The 16013-nt window shown below is 40.1% G+C and overlaps 1 protein-coding gene and 1 non-coding gene across 4 annotated transcripts in view; both read left to right on the top strand.

Annotated features, from left to right (window-relative positions):
• The window catches only part of Ints7 (integrator complex subunit 7), a 76696-nt gene that overhangs the window by 8310 nt on the left and 52373 nt on the right, over positions 1-16013 (top strand). For all 3 annotated transcript variants that reach the window (XM_004626846.2, XM_023710200.1, XM_023710201.1), the window contains exons 2-4: positions 3286-3415; positions 4249-4395; positions 11566-11703. In XM_004626846.2, the coding sequence (XP_004626903.1) occupies positions 3286-3415; positions 4249-4395; positions 11566-11703 (415 nt within the window). The remainder of the gene's footprint in view (positions 1-3285; positions 3416-4248; positions 4396-11565; positions 11704-16013) is intronic.
• LOC111815518 lies at positions 15123-15226 on the top strand. Its single transcript, XR_002820201.1, has one exon. It is a non-coding gene; the product is annotated as a U6 spliceosomal RNA (small nuclear RNA).

Below are 16013 nucleotides of genomic sequence, written 5' to 3'. Positions count from 1 at the left end.
GAATTACATAGCGAAACCGTGTCTCAAAAAACCTTTATGTAATAGAATTCAGCATTGTATGCAGTCATGAAACCATGACCCACACTAAAGACATAGAACATTTGGTTTACCCCCAAAACTCTCCCTGTCTTTGCAGTAATCTCTCTGTAGCCCCTGGCAGCCAGTGATCTGTTTTTGTTCCTACAGTGTTGCCTTTTTTAGAATGCCATGTAGAACAGAATTATACATTCATGTAGTCTTTCTCCCAGCATAAAGATTTTGAGATTGTTTTATGTGGTTAATATAAAATGATCAAAGATGGGGTTTCTTGTCACATACAAAAAGAACCCTCCCCACTCTGTTTACTGTGTTTAGAGGAGAGAGCTCAGGAGAACACACTCAACAGAAGAGCATTGACCACATAGTGACTGTCCTGATCGGCTTAGGGTCCAGTTGCTCTGTTAAGAATGAAGCGGGACTCATGAAAGGTGCCATTGAAGCTTGAGGTGTACTTTTTTACTTTTCAATTTTTCTTTTGATGCTAAGGATCAAATCCAGGGCATGGGATGTGCTGGCCAAGTTCTCTCACACTGAGTGACATCCCTAGCCGTGCGGTGTGCCTTTCTTGGAGTTCTTGGCAGGGACAGTATGGTCAACACTGTGCAGATCGAGGAAGGCCCGCAGCAGTGCCAGTGTTGGCTGGAGAGAATTCAGAGACAGCTCAAAGACTGGCGGAGTAGCCCTGCTCTGCCTACTGCCTAAGCTCCCAGTTGTTAGAAATTTCAGGTTTCTTAATGTTTTGGTCACATAAACTCTATTACAAAGCACTGTGTTCGTCAAACTGTTCAAATGGAACTGTATAATAAATAGACTTAAGGTCTGGCTTTCACTCAGTGTAATGATTTTGAGGTTGCTTTACATGGCTACAATAACGAGTTGTTCAAAGTACTATATGGTTTCATGAGTGACCAACTCAGAACTTGCTCTCTAGATAAAATGATCAGCATGCCTTCTCTGTTGATGTGTTCTGTGTGAGAGTTGTTGTAGTTATTCACCTCTTTAAATATGGTAAACAAGGTATAAAAATATCTTTGTGTGAGACATAGTGGCCCATGGCTACAATTCCAACACTCTAAGAGTCTGAGGCAGCAAAATCAGGAGTTAGAGCCCAGCCTGGGCAAGTTAGTAACTTAGTGAGGCCTTGTCTTGAAATAAAATGTTCTGGGAGTGGAGCTCAGTGGGGCAGCCCAGGGTGCAGTCCCCAGTACCACCAAAAACTGCCAGTCTTTTTGTGTGGCAATGAACTGTGTAATTCATGAAAGCATAAAGTGATTTTTGATAATCTTATTTTAACCACATAAGTCACATTAAATCTCACCTCTGATTGGGAGGGGGCAGCACTACATGTTTGCATCACAGCAGAACATATGGTGGCACTCAGGAGGTTGAGGCAGGAGGATCATCATGACTTCAAGGCCAGTCTGTATTCTATAGACAAGGCAAGACCTTGACTCAAAAAATGTATTTCACTCACATAGCAAATTGAATGTGTTTGAAATCATTGCAGAGCTGCCTCACAGCCTATCCATGTTGTTGGGTGAGTCAGTAATTGGCTGTCTTTTTATTGCTTTTTACTTAGTAGTGGTTCAAACTGCATAGATTTATGTATTCATTCACTGGGTAATGAACTTGATGTTTCCAGCTTGGACTGTTTGTGAGCATTTGCATACAGATCTTTGTGTGGACAGTTTCATGTGTGTTTACCTTCATTAAGAAAGAGCCGGAGTATTTCAAAATAACTATGTAGTTTTACATGTTTACTTGAAATGTTTGAAAGTTATGTTTGCTCCATATCCTCATTAGCTCTGGTATTGTCAGTCTTTTTTTTTAAATTTTAATTTTTTTTGCCATTTTATAAAGTGTGTATTGGTGTCCTATTACAATCTAAACTTTTCATTTCCTGAGGTCTAACAAAGCATCTGTCTATGGGTTTATATTTGCTATCCACATTCCCTCCTTTCAGATAATGCACATTAAAAATGAGTTGTCTAATTATTGAATTATAACAAATATAGATGAAGTACTTTATCAGATAACATGGATCTTATGTTTATTTTGCTTGTTTTTGATATAGTGTGAGATTTAACCCAGGCCCATCACACCTAGTGTGAGCTAGCTACCACCCTAGTCCTTTTTTGAGCTGTTTTTATTTTGAGACAGAATGTCACTGAGTTGCTAAGTTTTCCAGGTTGGGCTCAAACTTGGGATCCTCCTGCCTCAGCCTCCCAGTTGTATAAATGTTTTCTTCCAGTGCATGGCTTGCCTTTTCATTTTGTTAATATTATCTTTTGTAGAGTAAAAGTTTGCTTTGTTCTGTGTTTTTGCTGTGTTCCCAGTTTAAGGCTGGCCTTAAACTTCTGAACTCAGTGCCCGCCTCCTTCAGCCTCCCATGTGCTGCTGGGCTTATGGGGATACAGCCAGACCTAGCTCGAGCTTTAATTTTAGTGGAGACCAACTTTTTACTTTTTAGTGTTTTTGTCTTTCGTGTTCTAAGAATTTTTTGCCTAACTCAAGGTTAGAATGGTTTCCCATGTGTTTTCTTCTGCACAGTTATAATTTTAACCCTGAAATTTAGGTGTTACATTTCAGGCTCATTTTAATTTTTGTATATGGAGCAAGTTAAGAGTTGAGGCTCAGGGTTTGTTTGTTTGTTTTGTTTTGTTTTGTTTTTTCCAGATTCACAAGCTTTAAGAAAATAATACTTTCTAAATTGAATGATGTTGGGTGGCACCTTTGTTAGAGCACTGGCTCTATTCTGTTCTTTCCTGATATGATTATGTGCTGTGGTGAATGTTCCTTGAAGCACTACTTTAGTTTGATCCTACAAACTGACTTTTCATTTTCAATCAGTTTAAAATGCTCTTCTAGTTTTCCTCATGAAATGCATGCTTAATTACCAAATACTTAGGAAGTTTCTAAATATTTTTGTCTTTATTGATTTCTAATTCCATTATGTTCAGAGAACATAAATTATATAATAGTAAGCCTTTAAATTCATTGACATTTATTTCATGTCTTTGAATGTTCTTAATTAACTTTTAATCTTAAAAAATCCTTTTTATTGTGCATCTGAGTGTTTACCAGATTGCTAGTTTACATACCATTTTTATTTTTTAATGAGAATGTAATATAGTTGTACTTTCCCTAGTTGTTAAGAACGATTGCTGTCCTGTCATATCAGTTGGTGCTTGCAGTTTTTGCCTTGCAGCCGCAGATTTTTAAATTTTCTTCTCTCCCATTTGACAGGTCTGAGATCTGGCAAGCTCGGAGAACAGTGTGAAGCAGTAGTTCGCTTTCCTAGGCTTTTCCAGAAGTATCCATTTCCCATTCTGATCAATTCTGCATTCCTAAAGTTAGCTGATGTTTTCAGAGTTGGGTAAGTCTTTTTCAAGCTCAGTTTCCCAACATACACGGTGTTTTTTTGCAGTAGTGGGATCAAACTCAGGATCTTGCCCTTGCCAGGCAGGGGCTTATACTGCTGAGCTTTCGCCCCAGTCATTTGTATACACTGTTCTTGTTTCTGTTTTGTATATGGTCTTTCTCCTTTCCCCACTAGGATGGCCAGGTGGTTTGTGACCCTTCTAATAGATGCATATAGCAGTGTGCCATGTCGTGGTGTGACATTAATGACATCTTCAGCAAAAATGAAATGCATAATTCAAAGTACTTGTTTCTTTGGGGAACAGACAGAATCACATTGGGACCTTAATGTATTATTTTTTTTTCTTAATGGATTATTGCATGTATAAATTTGATAAAGTTGATGGCTTTGTACAGATTGTTATAGCATGAGCTACATGTCTATGGAGTCTCTGAAATATGTAAACCCTTCATAAACACCCACTTCCTTGTTTTCTCTCCCCACCATTTCCTGCCCTGCTCCCTGCTGCTCCTGAGTGCCTGCTCCGGGCTGAAAGGGGAAGGGAATTAGATGATGGACTTAGCCAGAAAGGAGGGCCCTCAGCCCAGGCTGGGCTTGGAGGTGGAGTCCAGCTCCAGGGCTGATGCGGCATCAAGGCTCTATGCTGGCACAGCCAACTGCCCATGCTTGCAGCATCCCTAAGTAGGCACTGCTACTCTTAGTGGTGGACAGGTAATAGAGTGGAGAAGCACCTGCCTGATAAAACTCAGTAGCTCTAGTGTTGCCTTAATCCCAGACTGTTATTTTCCAAAAGTGACCTAATGCATCTCATCTCTTGATTTTCCTAGAAACAATTTCCTCAGACTGTGTGTACTTAAAGTTACCCAACAAAGTGAGAAGCATTTGGAGAAGATTCTGAATGTGGATGAGTTTGTGAAAAGAATTTTTTCAGTGATTCATAGTAATGATCCTGTGGCCAGAGCCATCACACTCCGGTATGTTGTCACTGTGACCAGTTTCCACCAGCTGGGTTAAGGCGGGGGCTGTGGGCCCCAGCGGCAGTGTACTTACCATGTTCATTTTATGGATTATGCATTTGTTTTACTTTTGCTTTCAACTAAGACTCAGACAGACAATTGAGACCTGGCAAACTGTACATTCTTTCCAGTAGCTTCTGAGAGAGGATGTATGTTAAGAGATTGCTAAACTGTGTTTGAAACATCTCTCTGTTCTTTTTTTTTTGGGGGGGGGGCGGAACTGGGGATGAACTCAGGCCCTTGCGCTTGCCAGGGAAGCACTTATTCCACTGAGCCATCTCCCTGGCCCCCATCCCTCTGTTCTGACGGAATAACTTGATGGGTTTCAGGACAGCTTAGCCTCAGCTCCTTTTGAATTTCAGCCTTTTCTGTTTGCTGTCAGTTTCCTATAGCCATTCCAGGTCATGTGCTTGTTTTTGTATGTGATCGTTTCTTCTTGAACTTCATAGAGAACACCAAATACAGCCTCCATATTTTTTTCTTTTTTCATTTTTGGCACCTAAAAATTTACTTTGTTCAAATTTCTTTTTCTGAGCCTTATATGTACTTGAACTATATACTATTTGTAAGTCTGCTGCTTATGAAATCATGTGTATAACTTGGGGGCAAGCTTTGAAACTATTCTGAGTCACAGATCTCATTTCTTACTCTCTTGGCCGGACAGGCCTCTTACCCAGGGGGCCCGGGTGTCATTTTCCCATCAGTTCTTCCTTTTGTTCAGAATTCATTACCTTGTCATTCCCCTGCCTTTTGCTTCATTTTGTCAGTTAATGTATCTGTTTCTAAGGTTCAGGAAAAAAAATCTGGAGAAACATTCTATAAACTGTTTTTGGCGGGTCATGAGTTATGAAAGAGATTTCCTTGTTTTGTTGGAATAGAATTGAACCCAAGGCCTCACCTCACACATGCTAGGCAGGTGGTTATCTACCACTTTTTAAATTTTATTTTGAGACAGTCAAAAGTGGTCCACACAGGCCTTGAACTTATGATGCTCCTGCCTCAGCCTCCTGAGTATCTGGGAATATAAGGTGTGTACCACCACACCAAGCTTCATGGGACTTTATAATGTTTGAATTGCTTTCTACAGGCATAGGTTATTTTATTTGTCAGAAGAAGAATAATAGAATTTGATGAATAAATGAATTTTATAAGTAATTAGACTAGTCTAAACATTTTAAAACCTTGGTTTAGGTAATCCAGTTTTGATTAGTCTTTGTGTTTTTGACATAGGATTTTACTAGTTCTGTCTGGCTGGCCTTGGACTCACTATGTAGCATAAGCTAACTTCAAATTTGAGGCAGTCGTGCCTCAGCCTCCCAAGTGCTGGGATTATAGGCATATAACACATTGCCCAGTGAAAATTTTTTACATAGTCCGAAATTGAAAGAGTTTTATGGCCACTAAATACCTACCACCCAGGTTCTTGTCATTGTTCTTTTACTAAACTTGCTTTATTGCATTATCTACCCATCCTTCTATTAATGTCATTTGCATAGCACACTTCGTAGTAAATTGCGGTCAGTATACTTGCCCTTAATTCATCAGAGTATATAATTGGAGTTTTTTGTTTACAAAGTTGTCTAGTTCTTTAATGTAGAATTTACCTAGGATGAAATGCACAGACCTTATGTGTAACTGCACTGAGTGTTGGCAGATGCCTCATGAAACCCCAGCAGTTTTGAAGATACTGAATTCACCTTCACTCCAGAAAGTGCCAGTGTACTTGTGCTGAGGTCCTTCTCACGTCTGCTTTCCATGGGGGATCTCTGTTACGTTGTTTTCCTACCATCATCAATAAGTTGTTGACTGTCTTTAAACTTAATATAAATGGACTCATACAATAGCTGTCATTTTTTTTTTTTTTTTTTTTTTTTTTTTTTGAACCGGGGATTGAACTCAGGCACTTGTGCTTGCCAGGGAAGTGCTTATTCTACTAAGCCATCTCCCTGCCCAATAGCTGTCATTTTGCAAGACATTTTATTCAACATGTTTTTGAGGTTAATATATCAATAATCATTCCTGTTAAATGCTAAGTGGTTCTTATTGTCTGAATATGACATTAATCATCAATTCTCTTACTGATGAGCACTGTATTGTTTCTAGCATGGGTCTTAAAGCAGCTCTGAACATTCTGGCTTTTTTGTGAAGTGATTCCAATGAATCTTTTAAGCAAAAGCCCTGTATGATAGGTAATGTCTACTTAGCTTTTAAAAGATTCTAGACCTTTTTCTAATGTTTTTGCTATTTTACATGTCCACTACAATGTATGAGAGTTCTGCATATTGTACACTTTTGCTGATTTTTGGTGTTGTAGCCCTTTTTTTTTGAGACCGGGCCTCACTCTGTATTCTAGGCTGGCCTTGAACTCGCTGTGTAGCCCAGGCTGGCCTTGTCTTGTTTCAGCTTCCAGAGTACTGGGATTAGAGGCATGGTGTGCCACCATGCCCAGCCAGTATTATAGCTTTTTAGGTTTTAGCCTTTCTGATGGCTATTAGTGGTTTTGATTTGGATTTCTAATGGTACTGATTCAAGTACGTTTTCTTGTGGCCTTTTGGCCAATTATAGTACCTTCTTTTGCAAAGTATTCGTATCTATTGCCCATTTTCTTAGACTATTTAGATTTTAATGTTATCTATTGTAGTGTTGTGTTTTTGAACTAGGCCCTTGTGCTTGTCAAGGAAGCGCTTATTCCACTGAGCCATCTCCTCAGCCCATAAGTGTTTTTGATATATCCTAGGTTATATGTCCTTTCTCAGATACATGTTTTCTATATCACATGTGAAATCGGATAAAAATTTTTTCTGACACAGCAAGCCAGGGACAGAATTACTCATGCTCTTTATTAAGTCATATCTCAACACTGCTGCCCCTTATCCTTCTTGTCCCTGCCCGTAAATCATGGAGTAATATGTACATCAGAGTAAAAGTTTCAAAGTATGTAACTGTAAGAGCCACCCCAAGTGTTCACAGTAGGCACCAGAGGATCAGAGCCAGGAGTAACTAGCTGTCATACTACAAAGCTCTAGAATACTCTGCTTCTAAATATGGACAGATACTTAGCTGTGGTGGTGCACGCCTGTAATTCTGCACAGAGGGGCCTGAGACAGGAGGATTGGTGTGAGTTCATTGCCAGCCTGGGCTACACAGTGAATTCAAACCCATTGAGTCCCTGTTTCCAAAAACAAAACAAACAAAAGGCAAATAATTTAAATAGCTACTTTTATAATTTTAAAATATTGTGTTCATTTCTTTTAACGTCTGTTTAGGAACCAGTGGTCCAAATGAAAATGTTTGATTAGAGTGTGTACAAAAGTCTGTTCCAGTCCCAACTCTCATTCAAATGAACTGATGTCTCAAAACTCATTTTCTTTGATGTAAAATGAGAAAATAACACCTCCTTCACAGATCTTTATGTGACAAGATGCAGAAATACTGCCCAAAACATTTTTTTCCTAAAACATTTTTAAGTAGGAAAATTTATTGTAGCAAAGGAATGAAGAATAGGAGTAGCTCCTGAGAGACAGGAGGGGTTGGTTGGCTCACCCACCCCAAACATTTAAGATCACTGTAGCTGTTAACTTAGGAAGGGGTTTGAGGATGTAATTGGTATTTTCAGTTTCACTGTGGTTTAGAGTGTAGTGCTATTTTTATAGAGAAGGCCAGGTGAGAGTGGATCTTAGTGTTATAGAGAAGATGACTTTCTCACTGAGGAGTACTACAGTCATGCAAAGAAGGGAGATTGTGTTAAAGAAAACAGACTGCATGGGATGGTCACTGAGAGTGACAAATAAATTGTTGTGTGTTCTGAATGCCCATTGTATAGAAAGTTCAATGCAGTTTGTTTGTTAAAAAGTTTACAGCCTCCGAAGAGCTGGGATTACAGGCATGCACCAGTCTCAATCTCCATCTCAGCCGGCGAGATAGCTCAGTGGACTAAAGTACCTACTTAGGCAAGTTTAGGCAAGTGCAAGGACTGAGGTTCAATCCCCAGCACCACATGCCGCCGGCCACCAAGTCCAGGCCTAGTGATGCATGCCCGTAATCCCAGCGCTGGGGAGGCCAAGAACAATAGGATCACTATGAGTCCAAGCTGCATAGTGAAACCCTGTAACAACCAAATACATGTTAAAAAAAAAAAAAGTAGAAACTCAAAAGCGCAAGTGATACCTTTCAAACACTAAGCACTTTTAATGTTATTTATTCATTGTGGTGCTGGGGTCAAACCTAGGGCCTGTACCTCTGTAGCAAGTAACTTTGTGTTGAATCTTTTTTTTGTATTTATTTATTGTATTTTAAGGAAGGGTCTACAGGGTGTTTAGGGTTTCGCTACTAGATTGGACTTGTGATTCTCCTGTTTACAGCCTCCGAAGAGTTGGGATTACAGGTGTTTGCCATCTCAGTGTGCCCTGGGGGCAGGACTGGCAAAGCAGGCCTGGGGATCGAACCCCCAGCCCTTGCACCTGCTTGCAGACACCTTAATCCGCTGAGCTATTTGACCAGCCTTTGTGTTGAATGTTTAGCCATATCAAATTGATTTAGAAAGAAGAGAGGTATGCACTGTGGCCCATGCCTATAATCCCAGCTACTCAAGAAGCTGAGGCAAAAGGATCGCAAATTCAGGGCCAGCCTGGGCACTTTAGCAAGACCCTGCTTCAATATAAAATAGAAAATGCTGGGGATGTAGTTCATTGGTGAAGTACTTGCTCAGCAAAGGCATGAGGCTCTGGGTTTCATCCCAGTACCACAAAAATAAATAATTTTTAAAGTTTTTGAAAGGGGTAGTAGGGAAGAGACATTTTAAACATGTTCTTTTGCCTATTACTGTAAACTTATAAATTAAAACAAATGGAAAAACAAGCAAGAAGACATCTATAGTATTTGAGATGTGGTACTATGAGCTGTTTGTAAAATACAGAGAAATACTTTCAGCAACGGACCAGTGGGTGTGCCCTATTGTGTTACATTGTAGCAGACTGTTAGGATGCATCAGTGTTATTCCGCTTTAATCTTTTTCTGGAAAAAACATTTTGTTGGCAAACACAGGGTCCTGAGTTCAATTCCCAGTACCAGAGTGCCTCCCCCACCCTGCCCGGAGAGCCTCCCCCACCCCGCCCGCCGAGTAGGATTTTCTGCCGAGTTCCAGGAGCCCCCAGACCCAGTCCTAGCCCAGGTCCGGTGAGTGTGCGGAGAGCTTCCTGCTACCCTGCACCGGCGGGACCAGTCCCAGCCCAGGCACAGAGTGGGCCAGACCCTCTCCCAGCCCCTTGGGCCGCCCCCAGTACCAAAAAAAAGCCATTTGTTATTTCTTTCAATAACAGAAAAAAATGACTGCCTGTATTTTCTAAGAAAGTTCACAGCATGTTGAGGAAATGAAGCTGAAATACATGAAATAGAAACCTTAAGGATAATTGGAAATTTCTCTTTTGAAACTGATCCTCCTACTTATATCTAATTGATTTACTCTTCATAAAATAAGTGAGGACTTGTCAAACTGGAAGTTGTGGTAACTTTGAAGAGATTGTTATTATAAAAACACTGAAGGTTTTGTTTGCAACTTTGGAAAATCCAAGCCTTTCTGCTGAAAGGACTTTTCCATCTTTCCTTTCTGTAGTTTATGTTACGAAGTCTAGATTTTTCTTTTCCAAATTTGTAATTTATTATAAAGTGGACTTTTCCCAGATGTCTTTCCTTGCTGTTGCAGATACTGGTATGAGCCCCAGGGGGCGCCATCTACCTCCCTTACCCTGCTATTGAGGACAGATTAGCAAAGCATCCACTAGTATTGATGTGGGGATACAGACTGGAAAAGTCTTGCTGTTTTACTTTGTGAATCTGCTTAATAGCAAAACCGTTATATTCTTAATGCTTCGCTAAAATGGACTTCTTCATGCAACATCGGAAAATTGATGTTTTGGTGGTTTAATAATTCAAGTCTCTCTCCTGGGCCTTGTTTGGTACTTGGGATGCACTTCAAGATAATTTTTAGCAATTTTGCTTGTGTCAGAGCAGACATTTTAGTATATCTGATACACTGACGTGTATAGATGTTAGAATTTGAGTCGCTGCTTAATTCCTAAAGTTAGACTTCATTAGCCTGAGATTTATGGAATGACCTTCAAACTTCAATTTTTTTTTAATGTATCAGTTATTTAATTAGGTTCTTAGTAAGAACTTTAGAACACTAATTTATGCAGATGAATTCCGTTTGTCAGAGCAAAAATGGACCACAGGTAGGCCCAGAGCTGAGGAACAGTTTTGATTATTGGTAAAATTTAGGAGTCCACCACCTTGTGATCCACCTTGCCCTGCTCTGAGATCTACTATCTCTTTCTCAGTGTTGAAGATCTCACCCTCTGGGCTTCTGCAGCTTCTTGAAGTAAGCATCAATGAGGAGTTTGGGGGTTTTCACTTTGCTGATACCAATGTTTGTGGAGATGGCAATGACAAATTTCTGGTGTGTTCTTCACAGGAGAATACTATTAAGGCTAAGAGGGCCTGTCACAAGTAGCAAGCTACTGGCCAGCTGCTTCAAGAAAGCCACTCTCTTGCCTCTGTGATACCTGCTGAGGATGATCAAGATGGTGCCAGGAGTGATGCTAGCTCAAAGTTTCCTCACACTCTGACTGAAGGGTTTCTTGCCTCGCTCAACAGCTTTCGGGACACATCTTCAGTAGGGTAGCATCTAGGCATTTTTCGAAGCCTGACCATCCGGGTACCACCATTTTCAGCACTGATTGGTTTTGTGATAGTAGCAAGAACATTCTCCTTTTTCTTCTCACCTTCAATTTAGCATCTTTGTATTTTCTGTTGTATAGAGCCTTTATGGACTACATAGCAGATTGGGAGTATCTACCAGTTCCTCTAATCAGAACAGGATTTCGGCTGCCGTGGGGCTGCCCCTTCTTAGAGTTTTTTTGCCTTCACTTTTTTACCAGTGCCACTGTCATTAGCCTTCTTGGCTTTGGGATTTTCTCTTTATTGTCTGGCTTCTCAGTTTTTTTGCCCATCATCTTGCAAGATAGGAATAGAGTGAGACTTCAATTTCGATAATATAGCCTACCGCTGTCTTCTTTCCTGACCCTCAGATTATTGTATTTATGTTCTCTCTGGGTTTCTCTGTTTTGGTAGGATGTTGGGGAGTCTGGCGTCAATAATCCCTGAGAGGAAGAACGCTCACCACAGCATTCGGCAGAGCCTGGACTCACGCGATAACGTGGAGGTGGAAGCTGCCGTCTTTGCGGCTGCAAACTTCTCTGCACAGTCCAAGTGAGTGCGGGCCTCCCCCAGAGCCCTGAAGGAAGCCCTGACCAGTCTATAAATACTGAAGGTCTAGCAAAGAAATGGCTGTGGGTATTTTCCAAGAGGGTTCACAGCAGATTGAGGAAACAAAGCTGAAAAACTTGAAATAGAAACTTAAGGACAGAGATAGTTTACAGAAAGACTTGGGCAGCCCAGGGCTGTCAGGAGGGCTTTCTCAGTATGGCCAGGGACAGTTTGCCCAATTCTTTACAGTTCAGTGTTTCTTGTGTTACTCTCAGAAACTTTTTATGTTTCAGGTTTTTTTTGTCGTTGCTTTGTTTTTAGTATGTGTTTGCAGTATGTAATGATTACATTCATTGTGGCAGAAGCTAGTTTTACTTCTATTGTGAGATTTCTGATCTGTTTAGAAAATGATTGAGACTAATACAAAAGTAAGATTCTTCATTTACAGAAGATACCCACTAAACACAAATTAATAGGAGACCCACTTTTAGCACACCTTGCATCAGTGGGATACACAGGGATTTGCAATATAAAAAGTAATAAATTAGGGCCAGTAAGAGAGCCCAGTGGGCTAAGTGCCTGCTTAGGCAAGCACAAGTGCAAGTACCAGGATTCTATCCCCAGTACCGAATGCCATGCCAGCCCCACCTCCGGGTGCGCCTGGAATCCCAGCACTGGGGAGGCTGAAAACAGGGGTATCACTATGAATCTCAGCTGCATAGTGAGACCCTGGACAAAATACATAAGTTAAAAATAATAATGCTTAGTCTATGAGGAAAGTCCAGAAGACTTACATAAACATATGCAAGTATGAAATTAATTAAACATATTTTTGAGATCAGTATTTAACCCTTCTACCCTGACTTAAGAGCATGTATCTTATTTCTGTCAGTTTTGAATTTTAAACAGTAACTGGTCAAATAAAACCTTAAGAATTTAATCCTTTTTAAAAGAATATTTTATCCTAATCCTCCTGTTTCCTACTATAACTACATCTGAGTCGATATAAAATTTTTTTATGTAAATACTGAAGAAATTTTAATTTAGTAGCCAGCATGTCTATATATTCTTCTAGGCACCAGGAAGATGGGCAAAGATTAGGACCTGTCATTATGTAAACACAATAATTTCAGATTTTAGTGTTAGGAAGACATACCAGAGTATGTGGATAATGGCTAACTGGCTTAGCTCTGGCAGTCGAGGCCTTTCTGCAGAGACGCCAGTGAGTCGGAATGAGTGTGGAGAAGAGGAAGGTTCAGGCAGAACGAGGAGCAGAAGTTCTCAGGGGTGGGAGCGCGCTGTCATCTGTGTGTAACCAGCAGTACTAGCGAACTTGTGGCACATGTGCTATGCTGCAGCAGGCTGTTTGTGTCACTGAACACTATAAAAGCTGTGCCCTCACTGGTAACCACTGTGTATGACTGTGACACTGATCTCTTAGAAAAGTGGTTTTCAGACTGATACCAGAATCCCTTGATACTCCTAAAGTATTACTGAGATTCTCACAGAGCTTTTGTTCATGTGGACTATGTCTATGGATATTTACTGTAAGAAATTTAAATGGCTGCTTCTTAAAAACATTTACTCAGCCAGGCATGGTGGCCACATCTGTAATCCCAGCACTTTGGAGACTGAGACAGAAAGATTGCTGGGAGTTCAAGGCCAGTCTGGGCTACCCAGTGAGCTCAAGGACAGCCTGAACTGCACAGTGAGACCCTATCTCAAAAAGACAGAATTTACTCATTTTAAAAATAACATACCCATAATATGTCAATATAAAAATACTGATGAAAATAATTATTTTCCAAAAGAAAAAAGCAATTTTGTGGGAACTTGAACTTTTTTTTGTTGTTGTTTTTGTGGAACCGGGGATTGAACTCAGTCCCTTGCACTTGCCAAGCAAGTGCCTAGTCCACTGAACTATCTCCCCAACCCCTAAACATTTTTGCAAAACTTTTGATGGTGGCCACATCTGTAATCCCAGCACTTTAGAGACTGAGACAGAAAGATTGCTGGGAGTTCAAGGCCAGTCTGGGCTACCCAGTGAGCTCAAGGACAGCCTGAACTGCACAATGAAATCTGCATTCAGCAAATCTGTGATGTGTTATTTTGATTAAAGTGTATAAAGAAAATCTAGACGGTCACAAATACATAGTTGGGGGGAGTACAGTATTTTTAAAGGCTTTGTGAATAAATATGTGATTTAATATCTTAGGTTTGGTCTTTTGGGAAATACTGGTTCACTGTGTTAATGCAGGTCTGCCAGATGTTGACTCATTTCACTGTGTCATATCAGAGGCCACACTTACTCTTAGGACCACCAGTTGTATTGGGAAAGGCTTTAATGTATTAAGTTTTCAGGGGCCTTTCGCAAGGCCAGGGATTGAATTTGGGTCCTTGTCCTTGTCAGGTGGGTGCTTATGCGTCTGAGCTATCTACCCAGCCCTAAATTGCAGAATTTTTAATCATCATTTCTTTTTAACAGAGTTGAAATTATCAGTAGCACAGTTCCAGGAGAAACCATGAGACTTTAAAAAAAAAGAAACAACTACTTGCTATAAAATTCAATATAAATGGCATTTGTTGTCAGGAATTCATATACAAGAAGAGATTCTATGATGAAGTGTTGCTGATACTGAGGAGTTATGAGCAAATCAACACATCTGACCACATGTGCAGATGGGCAGCTTAGTGTTTTGTTTGCAGGCTTCAACAGATGTTGGAAAGCAGCAAGTGCTTTTCACTGACTTTGGCCACAGTTGTACAGTCAGGTCCTGAGTCTCCCAGCCAGTGTGTGCTACTGCAGCCGGTGAACCAGCATGCCTTATCCTTTGTCATTTCTACTTTGAAAAGCAATAATCAGTAATTTTTATTCCAAAGTGCACATCACAGCAAGGTTGCCAGTTCAAGGCCAGCTTGAAACTCTGCAGGATCTTTCCTCAACATAAAAAATAAAAATGGAGGGCTGGTGAGATGACTCAGTGGTCTAAAGCACCTACTTAGAACAAGCTTAGCAAAGCACAGGGACCGCAGTTCAATCCCCCGGCACCACATGCCAGCCAGCCCCGCCCCCTGCTGGGCTGAGGTGGCCACACACACACACACAAATAAATAAAATTTTAAAAATAAATAAATAAAATAAATAAAAATGGAGCTAGGGGAGTAACTTACTGGTAGTACTCTTGGGTTCAGTTCCTAGTACCACCAAAGAAAAAGCACATTGCAGTCATAGTTAAAATGCTTAGCCCTTTTGGTAATTCCAAGTTAAGTCTTAAGATGAAGCCAGACCTTAACTGGAACCATACTATGTTTGAAAATATTTAGTTGTATAAAGCACAATAGGTTAGATTATGAATATCTGTAAAGTAAAGGAATAGCTTTATTTTTTAAATATTTTTTACAATGTTCACTTATATACTAAAATATATATTTTAGCACATATACTAAAATTGGAACGATACAGAGAAGATTATCATGGCCCCTGCGCAAGGATGACACACAAATTTGTGAAGTGTTCCATATTTTTAAATATTGTATCGTTTCCCTAGTATAAGAACTCAAAAGAAGAAATACAAATAGAAAGGTATAATACAACTAAAAGGAAAGCAAGATCTTGAGGACTAGACAATGAAAAGAGAGGAAGGAGAAGAGCTAGGAAACATGACAGGGGCAAGCCATACTGTTAAATGTAGAAGATGGGTAAGGCAATGGTCCTGAGAACCTCCAGAAGATTTTTGAATCTTGCAGTTAATTGGAAAGATTCTCACCCTGACTAACTGTATGTACAGACATCTGTGAAGTAAGCAACTGCACTGAAGATGGCAATTTGTAATAGTAGGTTCATGCTTGGAGTGCCTGTCATTCTAGTCTTCTGAATACGGGCTGCTTGTCATGACATGCCAGTTGCTGCCATGCTGTCTCTCAGGTAGATGATTGTTCAAAAAGAAGTGGGTGGTGAATGAGGGCAGGAGACAGGAAAAGGAATGTTGACGGACTGTCCTGCTACACGGTTGTATGTGGTTAGATTTCTGGACTTATGTGTAAACATAAGAATTATGTAATTCTTTATGCCTATTTTAAAAATATATTTTAATTTTTTAAATGTTTTTTCATCATATTCTGTAGGGACTTAAAATTCAACATATCAATCTTGATGAAAAGTACCTGTTCCATGTTATGCCTGAGATGTTTGATATTCAGACAGATAGTGAAGTTATGCTTAACAGCCCAGGTTGTATGATAATAACAATAAGCGTCTCTTCTGGAGGGTTAACAACCTAAGTTTGCAGACCAAAATTAGAGAAAAAGGAGGG

This window comes from Octodon degus, unplaced genomic scaffold, assembly GCF_000260255.1.
Source record: "Octodon degus isolate 3935 unplaced genomic scaffold, OctDeg1.0 scaffold00017, whole genome shotgun sequence".
NCBI classification, from domain to species: Eukaryota; Metazoa; Chordata; class Mammalia; order Rodentia; family Octodontidae; genus Octodon; species Octodon degus.
This window is presented reverse-complemented; position numbering and strand designations above follow the sequence as displayed.